The sequence below is a fragment of the Lottia gigantea genome (assembly GCF_000327385.1).
Source record: "Lottia gigantea unplaced genomic scaffold LOTGIsca_29, whole genome shotgun sequence".
Lineage (NCBI taxonomy): Eukaryota > Metazoa > Mollusca > Gastropoda > Lottiidae > Lottia > Lottia gigantea.
Genome location: NW_008708943.1, coordinates 2,466,989 through 2,479,850, shown reverse-complemented (window position 1 = coordinate 2,479,850; position 12,862 = coordinate 2,466,989). Strand labels below are relative to the sequence as shown.

Genomic DNA, 12,862 nt, shown 5'->3' with positions numbered 1-12,862 from the left:
AAAATCAAAAAGATGAAAAGCAAACGGAAAAAGAAAAAGAAAGGAAGGCGAAAAAATAAAGGGAAAGGAAAAAGAAAGAAGAAGAAATTAAAGAAATTAATTGGTTATGAAGAAACATCAGCTCCATCCGAAACGACAGAATTTGTGATAGAAAACTTTACTGAACCAAGTGAAGAATCGGAAATGTCAAGTGAAGAATATAGTACGATAGCAGGTAAATTACCTGTAAACAATACAACAGCAATCACAGTCTTGACAACTATGAACAAATTAAAGAAGAACAAGAATAGAAGAGGACAAAATAAAAAGAAAGATAAAGGAAAGAGGAAAAAGAAAAAGAAGAAACTGAAGAAATTAATAGGATATGAGATAATATCTATTCCAAGCACTACGATTGAATCCGTAAGACAAGAATTACTTATTCCAGATGAAGAATTTCAATCAAAAGATTCTAATAAACCAGACAAAGAGTTCGAAAAACCAACTGAAGAACAAAGTGTACCAAATAAGACCACTGCTCCAACAACCACAGATACAATCTTCAAAACCACTGAAATAACAAAACAATCAACATCTGGGATCCAAGATGTGACATCCAAGCAGATTAATCAAAACAGGAATCGAAAGAAAAAGAGAAAAAAGAAAAGGAAGGGAAGAAATAAAAAGAAAGGTAAAGGGAAGCAGAAAAAGAAAAGTAGAAAACTGAAGAAATTGATAGGATACGAGAAAACAACAAATCCAAACACAATGAATGAATCTGTAATAGAAGATTTGAATAAACCATATGATCAATTTGAATCAGAAGATTCTTATGAACCAGGCAAGGAACTTAAACCGCAAAGCACTGAACGAAACCCTCCTTTCAAGTCTACCTTGCCAATTACGACAGTAGCAATCCCGAGTACTGTAACCACTGTTCCAAAACCAACAACAGAGTCGACTGGAATTCAAAAAGGAAAGAGAAAAAGTAAAAAGAAAGGAAACAGGAGAAATAAGAAGACAGGGAAGAGAAAGAAGAAAAAGAAAAGGAAGAAACTGAAGAAAATTATAGGAAAATCTACTGCGATATTATCTGGAACAGAAGAATTTGAAAACGAGGAAGATGAGTATGGTGAAATAAATGAGCAGAAGAATGAAATTGATGATCTAAAACAGTCATTGAAAACTCCTGATACGACAGGGAAAAGAAAGAAGAAAAAGAAAAAGAAGAAACTGAAGAAAATTATAGGAAAATCTACTGCGATATTATCTGGAACAGAAGAATTTGAAAACGAGGAAGATGAGTATGGTGAAATAAATGAGCAGAAGAATGAAATTGATGATCTAAAACAGTCATTGAAAACTCCTGATACGACAGGGAAAAGAAAGAAGAAAAAGAAAAAGAAGAAACTGAAGAAAATTATAGGAAAATCTACTGCGATATTATCTGGAACAGAAGAATTTGAAAACGAGGAAGATGAGTATGGTGAAATAAATGAGCAGAAGAATGAAATTGATGATCTAAAACAGTCATTGAAAACTCCTGATACGACTTCAGTAACAAAACTCTCAAGCAAAGCTGGGAAGAAAGCAGAACAGATACGGACAAAAAAGAAAGTAAAAAAGGGAAAAAGAAAAGGTAAAAAAATGGATATGAAGAAAAATGACAAGGAAGCAATGAAGAATCAAAAGAAAAAGAGGAGAAAATCGAAGAAAAGGGTCCGCAAGGGAAAAAGTAAGAAAAAGAAGAACAGAAATAAAGTTAGCAAGAAAAAGAATAAAAGTAAGATCAAAACTACAAAAAAAGAAAATTTGGAAGAAGTTGATTCAAGAATAGATGAAGATGTGCCTTCGTCACAAGCAAAAGAATTTGCAAAAAAGAAAGTAATCCAGTCACCAGATACAGAGGAAGAAAGCGAAATGGAAGATTTTCTAGAGAAGGAAATACTTAAGCATGATAGGGAATTAAAAGAATTACACATAGGTACGAAAACAAAGAAAACGATGAACATGGATAAGAAGAAAGCAAAGAAAACGAATAATAAACTTAAAAAGAATGAGAAGAAGAAAAATATCAACAAGAAAAAGAAAAAGAAGAAAACGAAAAATATGAAGAAGAAGGAGAAAAATGGAAAGAGTAAAAAAAGAAAGAGGAAAAAATCAAAGAAAATATCTCAGAAAAAGAAGAAAAAAAGAAAAGGAAAGACGAAGGATAAAAATGAGAAAAGAAAGAATAAGGAACCACCGGAGTTTGAAAATGAAAAGCCGACAAAAGGTGAACTGGAAACAGAAGCACAACAGGATCAAAATGAGGAACATGGAAATGCTGAAATGAATGAAAATGTGGGAAATGAGAAAAAATTTCAAACAGATCAAAGGAATTCAAATAAAAGACCAGAGAAAGCAAAGAAGGTAAGAGGCAGTAAGAGGATTAGCAGCAAACAGGAAAATAAACAAAAGTCAAGTGGGAAGAAGAAGATTAACAAAAACATCAAAACAAACATGAAAGGGGAAAAAGATAGAATTGATGAACAGCCAGAAAAATATTTGAAAAAGATGTCTGACAATAAAATTGAACCAAAAGCACTTTCAATGAATCAAAATCAACAGGCAAAAAATCAGAAAAAGGGGATCATGAAGAAAAGTAAGAAAAAGAAGAAGAAACGAATGATGAAGAAGAAATCGAAGAGGAGGAAGAAAAAGAGAAAGAAAGGGGGATCAAAGAAGAAAAATAAGACTCAAAGGGTAGATATTGAACAAAATGAAAATGACATTGAATCATCCGGAGAAGATGAAGGCACATACCATGAAGAAAAAGCAGTAAATATTAAATCGTTTGAGGAAGATGAAAATACAGATGAAGAGCACGACAAAGATAGGGAATCCACAGAAGACGTTGAGGATGAAAACGATGAGGAATTTCCCATTCAAAACAAAGCAGACGAATACCGAAAGTCAGATGTTAAGGATAATGAGTCCTCTGGGGACGAACAAGACGTCCATAAAAATGAGGAAGACCATAAGGAATCCTCAGAAGACGCAGACAAATCTCGCATTGGCGTCAAAAATATGAAAACGAAAAAAGATGGAATTGATGAACAGTCAGAAAAATACTTGAAAAAGGGATCTGAAAATAAAATTGAACCTACAGCCCTTTCAAAGAATAAAAATCAACATGCTAAAAATCAGAGAAAGGGGATCATGAAGAAAAGTAAGAAAAAGAAAAAGAAACGAATGAGGAAGAAGAAATCGAAGAGGAGGAAGAAAAAGAAAAAGGGGAAGAAAGAGGGATCAAAGAAAAAAAATGAGAAAAAGCAAAACGGGTTGAAGAAAAAGAAGACTCAAAGGATAGAAATTGAACAAAATGAGGACGACATTGAATCATCTGGAGAAGGTGAAGAAACAGACCATGAGAAAAAAGAAGCAGTGAATATTAAATCGTTTGAGGAAGATAAAAATAAACATGAGAAAGAACGAAAAAAAGAAAAGGAATCCTCAGAAGAAAATGAAATGAATAAACAGCCAGAAAAATACTTGGGAAAGGGTCCTGCAAATGAATTTGAAACAACATCCCTTTCAATGAATCAAAATCAACAGGCAGAAAATCAGAAAAAGAAGAGGAAACGAATGATGAAGAAGAAATCGAAGAGGAGGAAAAAAAAGAAAAAGAGAAAGAAAGGGGGATCAAAGAAGAAAAATCAGAAAAAGAAAAAGGGACTGAAGAAAGAGAAAAAACAAAGGATAGAAATTGATAAAAACGAGGAAGACTTTGAATCATCTGGAGAAGATGAAGATACAGATCAAGACGTCAATAAAATTGAGGAAGACCAGAGGGAATCTTCAGAAGACACAGAATTTAATGAAAACGAGAGAGAATTTCCCGCAGAAGAAAAGATAGACCAGGACAGAAAATCTCATACTAGCGTCAAAAATATGAAAACGAAAAAAGATGAAATGGTTGAACAGCCAGAAAAATATTTGAAAAAGGGATCTGAAAATAAAATTGAACCGACAGCTTTCACAATGAACCAAAATCAACATGTGAAAAATCAGAAAAAGGGGATCATGAAGAAAAGTAAGAAAAAGAAGAGGAAACGAATGATGAAGAAGAAATCGAAGAGGAGGAAGAAAAAGAAAAAGAGAAAGAAAGGGGGATCAAAGAAGAAAACTCAGAAAAAGAAAAAGGGACTGAAGAAAGAGAAGAAACAAAGGATAGAAATTGATAAAAACGAGGAAGACTTTGAATCATCTGGAGAAGATGAAGATACAGATCAAGACGTCAATAAAAATGAGGAAGACCATAAGGAATCTTCAGAAGACACAGAATTCAATGAAAACGAGAGAGAGTTTCCCGCAGAAGAAAAGATAGACCAGGACAGAAAAGCTCATACTAGCGTCAAAAATATGAAAACGAAAAAAGATGAAATGGATGAACAGCCAGAAAAATATTTGAAAAAGGGATCTGAAAATGAAATTGAACCGACAGCCCTTTCAAAGAATAAAAATCAACGTGTGAAAAGTCAGAAAAAGGGGATCATGAAGAAAAGTAAGAAAAAGAAGAAAAAACGAATGATGAAGAAGAAATCGAAGAGGAAGAAAAAGAAAAAGAGAAAGAAAGGGGGATCAAAGAAGAAAACTCAGAAAAAGAAAAAGGGACTGAAGAAAGAGAAAAAACAAAGGATAGAAATTGATAAAAACGAGGAAGACTTTAAATCATCTGGAGAAGATGAAGACGCAGACCAAGAAGCAGTAAATATTACATCGTTTGAGGAAGATAAAAATACAGATGAGGAAGAGCAAGAAAAAGAAAATGAATCCTCAGAAGACTTTGTACAGGAAATAGACGATAGGGGATTTCCCCTTCAAGAAAAAGCAGATATAAACCAAAATATAGATACAGATTATAGTGAATCCTCAGAAGATCTTAAAAAAGACGAGGACGTTGTGGAATTTTTAATTAAAGACAAAGCAAATTTAGACCGAAAGAAAGAAATAGAGGATAGTGAATCCTCTGAGGGAAGCCAAGACCTTGAAGAGTATGAGGAAGACTATAGTGAATTTCCCGCAGAAGAAGCAGATAGTGACACAGATTTCCACGAAAACGAGAGTGAATTCCCTGGAGAGATTGGACATTTTGCAGGAAAAGAAATTGAAGGACTCGGGAATAAAATTCCCACAGATGAAGCAGATTTAGATCTTTGGAGATATGGAGAAGATGTTGAATCCTCTGCAGAAGGTGAAGAACGTGGGGAGAATATAGACGAATATAAAAATGTTCCTTATGATATGATGACTTCAACCATGAGTTTAAGAGAATTCTTTACCACGAGATCCATGAAACCAGTTCAAAGCAAAAATGAAATTTCAGAGAAAGATCGCAAGATGTTCAAAGAGCAAAACAAAATAGAAAGAGATTTCCTGGGGTCACACAAAGAGGATGTCGAGGAGAATGAAGACATATTTCAAGAGAAACTAGATATTGAATCTTCTATAGGCGACAAAAATGTAGGTCAAGAAGAAGGGGAGATCGAAGGTGATTATTCCTCTGTAGAGGTTCAAGAATATGATGAAAGTATAGATGAAAATGTACCTTATGATTTGATAACTCCCACGATGAGTTTAATAGAATTCTTTACAACAAGATCAACGAAGACAATTCCGGAAAAAGGTCACAAGATGGCCACAGAGCATAGAAAAGTAGAAAATGAGAAACGTCTGATGGATTTGAAAAGAAAACATAATAAAGAAATTAAAATCTTTACGGAAGATGAAAACCAAGATCAAAAGGAACAGGTTGAAGAAGAAGACAAAGACGACGAAGAAGAAGAAAAGGGCCAAGATAGCGACAAATCAGAAGACAACTATGCTCGGCTAGGTCACCATCAACCCAACATTGATAAAAAGGAGATAGTACTTGCCAGTGATGCTAAGAACATCAGATGGAAACAAAAGCCAAAGCCGGAGCCAGAGAAACATGGACTAAAGGCAGTAGAAGACAAAATAAGAAGAATTTTTCAAGGCTACGTTCCAAATATGCCAAAAGGTATGATCTTCATGACCTTTAGAACCATGTAGAAGTTATGAAGTCCTCTGATAGTGCATTTTTATCTATAAAAATTGATGCTTCTAAAAGCATGATCTCCGATTATACAGTATGGCCGATTTACAGATTTTGTGTTTAGCTTTTTAAAATTTGTTTATGATTAAAATTGATACTTTTTCAGTGCCATCCTTTGGTAAGATTAACCTGAATGCAACTGACTTTCAAGTGATTGCAAAGAAACGTAAGTATTCTCCTGGATCTCCCAGATGGTAATGTTATGAGCTTTAGAACCATGTAGAAGTTATGAAGTCCTCTGATAGTGCATTTTTATCTATAAAAATGATGCTTCTAAAAGCATGATCTCCGATTATACAGTATGGCCCATTTACAGATTTTGTGTTTAGCTTTTTAAAATTTGTTTATGATTAAAATTGATACTTTTTCAGTGCCATCCTTTAGTAAGATTAACCTGAATGCAACTGACTTTCAAGTGATTACAAAGCAACGTAAGTATCCTCCTGGATCTCCAGATGGTAATGTTATGAAGGTAGAGCTGATAAGAAAGACTAAACAAAAGTCAAAGGATTCTTGATCAATAACTCATGTGCTAGCTGAAGATCTTTTTCTGGAACCACTAGCCTTGGTTCATGCTTGCACTGATCCTAACCAGTAGCCTCTGTATTTTTATGTTGTGGTTTTAGTTGGAACAAACACACGTGCTCCAGCTTTTACTCCTATCAGACTATCACATAAATACCGAATACGGGTTTTGACATTGTTTAATTAACGAATTATGACGAATGGGTTAAAAGAAAAACGGTAAATAATACATAAGTTGTCTATGTATGTTTATTTTGTACGTATTTATTCCAGTGGCAAAAGCTCAAAAGCATACACATAAACTCAAGAAGGAATATGAAATCGTGGCACATGATATGAAAAAGTACATTATGAAACAGAAATATATGTATAGAGTATATGGTGGAATAGGATTAATAATCTTGATAATATGTCTATTGGTACTTTACTATTTCTGTAGTAAAAGAACAAAGTAAGTAATTCTTCAGCAGTGGACATTTAGTGGCCTTATTTAAATTTAAATGAGAGTTACTGTATTATTAAGCTTGTCAAACGTCTTTACTTATAGCAGAATGCCAAACTGTTCAGCTTTAGCCCCAGATACTAACACGAATCTTCATTACTATACAGACTTTGTCAGGTAAAAAACGGTTATTTGGTCACTGGAAATTGGTCACAAGGTACGATTGTCACAGTAAAATTGGTCACATTGAAAATTGGTCAATTAATCTTCATTAGCTTAATTTAGATCGGTAAAGTGGAGCGTTATTTTAATTCTTTTTCATTCATTGTAGAGATTCGAAGGGTTGAACTATTTCAACAGAATAGAATATTCCGGATAAAGATAGAAGGCGTCAGTATCAGATCAGTGTATATGGAAAACTAAGTGGCAAGTTATAACCCCCTGACCGGTCTGACACATGTTGTAATATGCCGTAAATTGGATAGAGAGCATGTACGGAAAAGGCTCGTGGTAAGAATTACACGAAAGGATTAATGAACAACGAGACCAGAAGGAAATGAAGGAAGTGAATCGATTGATATCCAGTCGCATTGTCTCAACAGCAATCAATGCATGAGACAATAAAAACGTAGAAAAAAGCAGGAATGTCAGTCCTCATTATGTAGCCTATGAAGAAGATACGTGGAAATTTGCCTGACCGAGATCAGGCCTACACATTACACATTGAAATTATGTTTCTAATGTTGAGTAATGAAATAATGACGACATGTTATTTTAGTTCAATGTAAACGTTGGTATAAAAATATTAATGCGAATAAAATTCGAATTCATGCCCTTCATTTTTTATATTCTACATTCTACGGAAATAACCTATCATATATCACCGAATCTTGAAATTCTATTTATGATTTTTTAGTTTTTGCCCGTGAAATAGTCAAAACGCGATCATTTTGATTGTTGTTGTTGACACAATTAAGCTAAAGGTTCGAAATGTTCAAAGATGAGTAGGCCTATTTACCATCAAAACAAAATGATTTATTATAAATTCCATGGCGAGCGTTAAAATTTAATTAGCTAAATGCTAATGCATCACAGATGAGCTAAAATCCTAAAAGCGGACTTTTCGGACAACGTGCACTCTGTGACGTCATCTATGTCGTCATGACATAAAAACATGGCGGCGACAATCCAAAAATTTGGGATAGCAATAATGATATTAGGCGTTTTGATCTTGTTAGGGACTTGTTTGCTTTTACCAAATTATAAACAGAGTGACCGAACAGAAATCGTTGCTAACTCCGAGGCTTTAAGCTCTGTTCGTATCAAGAGACTCGCTAAACATATTAGAAATGAAAGATCACCACAGAAACGTAAGAAGAAAAAGTCAAAATCCAAGAAAAGAAAGGGGAAGAAAAGATCTAAAAGTAAAACTAAAAATAAATCAAAGAAAAAGAAAAGAAGGAGGAAGAAAAAGACAAAGAAAAAGTCAAAGAAGATAAAGAAAAAAAAGAAAAGTAAGAAATCAAGTAGATCAAGATCCAAAACTAAAACGTCAAAAAACAAAAAATCTATGTCCGATACACAACAAAAAGCACAAGGAAATGATGCAGAAGAACCGAATGAAAAACGAAAGAGTCAGAAAGCTGAATCTATTGAACAAAAGAGGAAACAAACACAAGATAATATGAAACAGAAGAAACAAGCAGTGAAGAATAAGAAAAAGAAACCACCATTAAAAAAAATAACCCCAGTGGTAGATCAAAGAGAATTTACTTCGGAGTCGGTAGATCAAAGTGAATTTACTCCGGATCAAAAAAAGAAACTAAAAGTAATTGTTAATGAAAAATTGTCAGAAAAAAGTGAGATGAAGAAACAAACTGAAATGGAGAAAAAGACACAGAAAACGAAGAAAATTGATAGCGTAAAGAAAGGGAAGAAGAAAAAGGCGAGAGAAAAAAAAATACAAAAACCAATAAAAGAGGAGAAAAAAGATGAAAAAACAGACAAACAGGTTAATAAAACTAAAAGTGAGAAGCAAAAGGCAAGGAAGAAAGGCAAGAAAAAGAAGAAATCAAAGAAAAAAGGGAGAAAGAAAACGAATCAAAATGGAAAGAAGAAGAAAATGGAAAAGACAAAGCAAAAACTAACAATGAAAGTAAAAGAAGACCTTGAAGAGAGAGAAGAAGATCACGAACAGGAAAGGAATATTGCAGCATCATCAGAAGAAGAACAAGGTCAAGAGAAGGCAAAGATGAAATCTTCCCTGGGGGGTAAAAATAGAAAGGTAGAAGAACAACATGATATTGAACCATCATCTGAAGAAGATGAAATTGAAGATCAGATGGAAGGAGAAAATATATCGTTTGATGAAGATAATGACAAGAAAGAAGAAAAAGAGGAACAAATTATAGAACCATCTGAAAAGAAACAAAATGAAGAAAAAAGCATACAGTTGAATAAGAAACAGGAAACAAAGAAAAGGGGAGAAAAGAACAGAAAATTGAGCAAGAAAAAGAAGACAAATAAAGAGATTAAGAGGACAAAGAAAAATAGGAATGGGAAGAATATAGAAAAGAGTGAAATGACCAAGAAAATACCAAAAAATGTTGAGGGGCATCCGGAAAAATCTATACAGATATCAATGGATGAAGAGGTGAAAAACCACGAAAACTCGGGTATAAAGGGTCAGAAAAATAAAAGTGAGAAGCGAAAGAGAAGGAAGAAGAAAAAGAGGAAATCAAAGAAAAGGGGAAAGAAGGTGAAGAAGAAGAAGAAATCAAAGAAAAAGACAAAACCAAAGCTGCCAAAAGAAGATCTTGAAGAGCAAAAAGAGGAACTAAATCAAGGAAAAGAAAATATTAAATCTTCTAATGAAGATAATGTCAAGAAAGAAGAAAAAGAGGATATTGAGCTATATAAAGATCACGAACAGGAGAAGGGTGAAAGTATGGTAGAAGATGTAAATAAAGCAGGTAAAGATGAAGGTGAAGCGAAAAATGAAGGAAATATTGAATCTTCTAAGGCAGGTGAAGTTAAAGATCCATCCTCTGAAAAATCTTCAAAAACTGAGAAAGGAGAACTTGTACATGCCAGAGATAACAAAAACATAAAATTGAAACCAAAGCCAACAGAGGAAGGTAGGGAGATTTTAGTGATTGTGAAATTTATAAAAGTAGGCAAAATTCATCCATTTAATTTAAATTTTCAAAACGCAAAAAACATTCATGAACCTCAGGTCATTGATGACACACAAGAACGTTCAGATGTCGAATTACTTCTCAGACGCTGATGTTTCACTTCAATTTCTGTTGCTGATCCCCGTTGTTGTTGTTTTTTTTTTGTTACACTTCGCTCTCTGTTGTTTTATCAAGATTATATTGAGAGTATTTAAATCGTGTTTCAGAACGGAAGACGAAACAAACCCCTGATGCTAGTAAATTAAAGACAACAAGAGCCAGAGAAAATAAACCAACAGCAAAGAACGAAAATACAGCTTATACAACACAACGTAAGTATTATATTTGATAGGATTAAATACCGGTATTTACAGTATTATTCCGCGGAATAAATATAATATCTTTATAACCAGTTGCCCTGAAACAAAATCACCTGCGATCTCCTTGGCTGAAATGATTTTAATTTTTGTTGATGTTACTTTCCAATTATATATTGATGCCTCATCTTATGTTTCGCATACTTTTTATGTAAATGATGTCTTATACATGTTGGCCCCTACGTTGCGAGTGATATCAATGGGCTTCTTCTTAGAGTCCGATAAATTCTGAATTCAGATACGATTCAGTTATGGCAATGCTGATATTATGACAACATCGAAAATATTGGCTGGAAAGACAAATATTCAGAACATTATATCCCCACACGCTTATAAGTAATTTCGGGCGTATAATTTCAAAATAAGTGAAATTAGAAAATGCAAAACGAAATACAGATAGATAGTATTTGGCCACTACGAACCTCTCATAATTAACTACATGGTTCATTTCAGTTACAGTAGCCGAAACGTATGTAAATAAGTTCGCAGTGAAGCACGGTATAAAGAAATATATCAAACACCATAAGTTTGTGGTATATGGTGGTATAGGATTGGTTTGTGTCTTGATATTCTGTTGTTACTACGGTCGCAATAAAAAGTAAGCAGTCTATTCTATATTCTTATATTACGATTGCCAGGGTTAAGTATTTCATACATTAATAATAACTAGCATTTGATAAAATCATTTCAACTTTTGACTTTTTCAAGCATCCGTATATAGAGTCTTTTCATCAGGCCATAAATCCGACTTTATATGAAAGAGAGTTATCAGTTATGTTAAGTGTAGTAATACGCCATAGATTTTTATGTTCCTATGTTCTGCACAAGACCACTTTCAAAATTGGCTTTTGTCCTTTTTTGGGCTTATGCATCATTTTCCAAAATTGACTCTATTATTTATTCTCTCCTACACAGGAATTCAATGGGTTGAACAGTTGAAAGAAATTGGTCAAGATCCATGATACTATAATATATTGAAGCGAGAAAGCTTTTTTTCACACAACGGTACAGGGATAGCCCATAAATACACCGTGCAATTGAGAACGGGGTGGCCCTTGTTAAAATACGAAAGAAGACTATTGAAGCAGGACTAGAAGAGAAATCTAACATTCTACAAAAAGAAGTCGAACTGAAAAGGGACAGATAAATATATATGATAGGCCTACTGTTGCTTAATAAATAATGAAGAAATGTAATTTTTGTTGATTAATATTGCACGTTGAACCACAATCATCTGATATTGGGGAAATCTTGGATAGTCAGAAAGTTTTCAGCAATTTAAATTATTTTTCAAATTTTATTGATCTGCTTTCTTTGCTTTCTGTACGTCTTAATTTCATTGTAGACAGACAGACATGTTGCAAAAAACTGTGATTAGCTAAGTTTCAGTGTTAGAAACAATAAGTATGTAACGACATTTTAATAGGCCCTACTGTTGGATCGCTTTCATTACATTGATGGATTTAAAGATTGTTTACAGATGCAGATGAAGCAAGAACTGAAAAGCCGATAATCATTCCAATAGTTTTGGACAATCTCAATGTTCATGATAATCATTGGATTCGAAACGCGTGAATAACAAAATATTATCAGCACAAAGGTGCAACATTTTTATTGAAGCAAAACTTTGTTGAGTCACACTTCTCGGACAACGTGCTAGAATATAACGTCACGTACTATTACGTCATAAGGAAACGTTGCCAGGTAGTGTCAACAAGATGGCGGCTTCCATTCTCAAAATGAAATTTCGGATATTTGTGTTGTTTTTAGGTATATTGGTATTGTCGGGGCTGTGTTTATTTGCATCGAATGCAAGATTCAACACCGGGGTTAAGGTTGATGCTTATACTGATACAGATACTATTAGCTCCTCTCGTATGCGAAGAAGTGTTGCCAAAAATGAAAAATCGGAGATGGGATTAGAAGAGGAATCGCTTGAAAAATCCGAAAAACCAAGTCATAAAATATCATTTAAATTTAAAAAACCAACACTTGTGGATAATACAGAGAAAAGGGGTGAGCATAAACACGTGAAAATTGCAAATAATAAGCATAAACCAGAAAAATTACTAACATTCAAAAAAGATGAAAATGATATTAGGGCACAACAGAAAAGTGTGAAAATGGTTGAAAAGTTGGCAAGCAAGTTGGAGAATATTGCAAAATCTGAAGATATGCATAAGGTAAAAATGAAAGAAGATATGAAAAAACTGATCGTGAGTCTCGGGAAACATCTCCATTCGAA

General features: G+C 33.7%; 2 protein-coding genes across 2 annotated transcripts in view; both read left to right on the top strand.

Moving 5' to 3' along the window:
* Positions 1-2,808: 2,808 nt before the first annotated feature.
* LOTGIDRAFT_76170 (hypothetical protein) lies at positions 2,809-4,193 on the top strand (the record flags this gene model as incomplete). The annotated part of the gene is made up of 3 exons (XM_009056716.1): positions 2,809-3,039; positions 3,349-3,523; positions 4,060-4,193. Coding segments are annotated over 3 exons (540 nt in total), but the record flags the coding sequence as incomplete, so codon positions are not given.
* A 4,045-nt stretch (positions 4,194-8,238) lies between these two features.
* The window catches only part of LOTGIDRAFT_232553 (hypothetical protein), a gene marked incomplete at its 5' end in the record, with an annotated part of 7,697 nt that continues 3,073 nt past the window's right edge, over positions 8,239-12,862 (top strand). The window contains 3 exons of the mRNA XM_009056914.1: positions 8,239-10,201; positions 10,468-10,572; positions 12,388-12,800. Coding sequence (XP_009055162.1) covers positions 8,239-10,201; positions 10,468-10,572; positions 12,388-12,800 — 2,481 coding nt within the window. The remainder of the gene's footprint in view (positions 10,202-10,467; positions 10,573-12,387; positions 12,801-12,862) is intronic.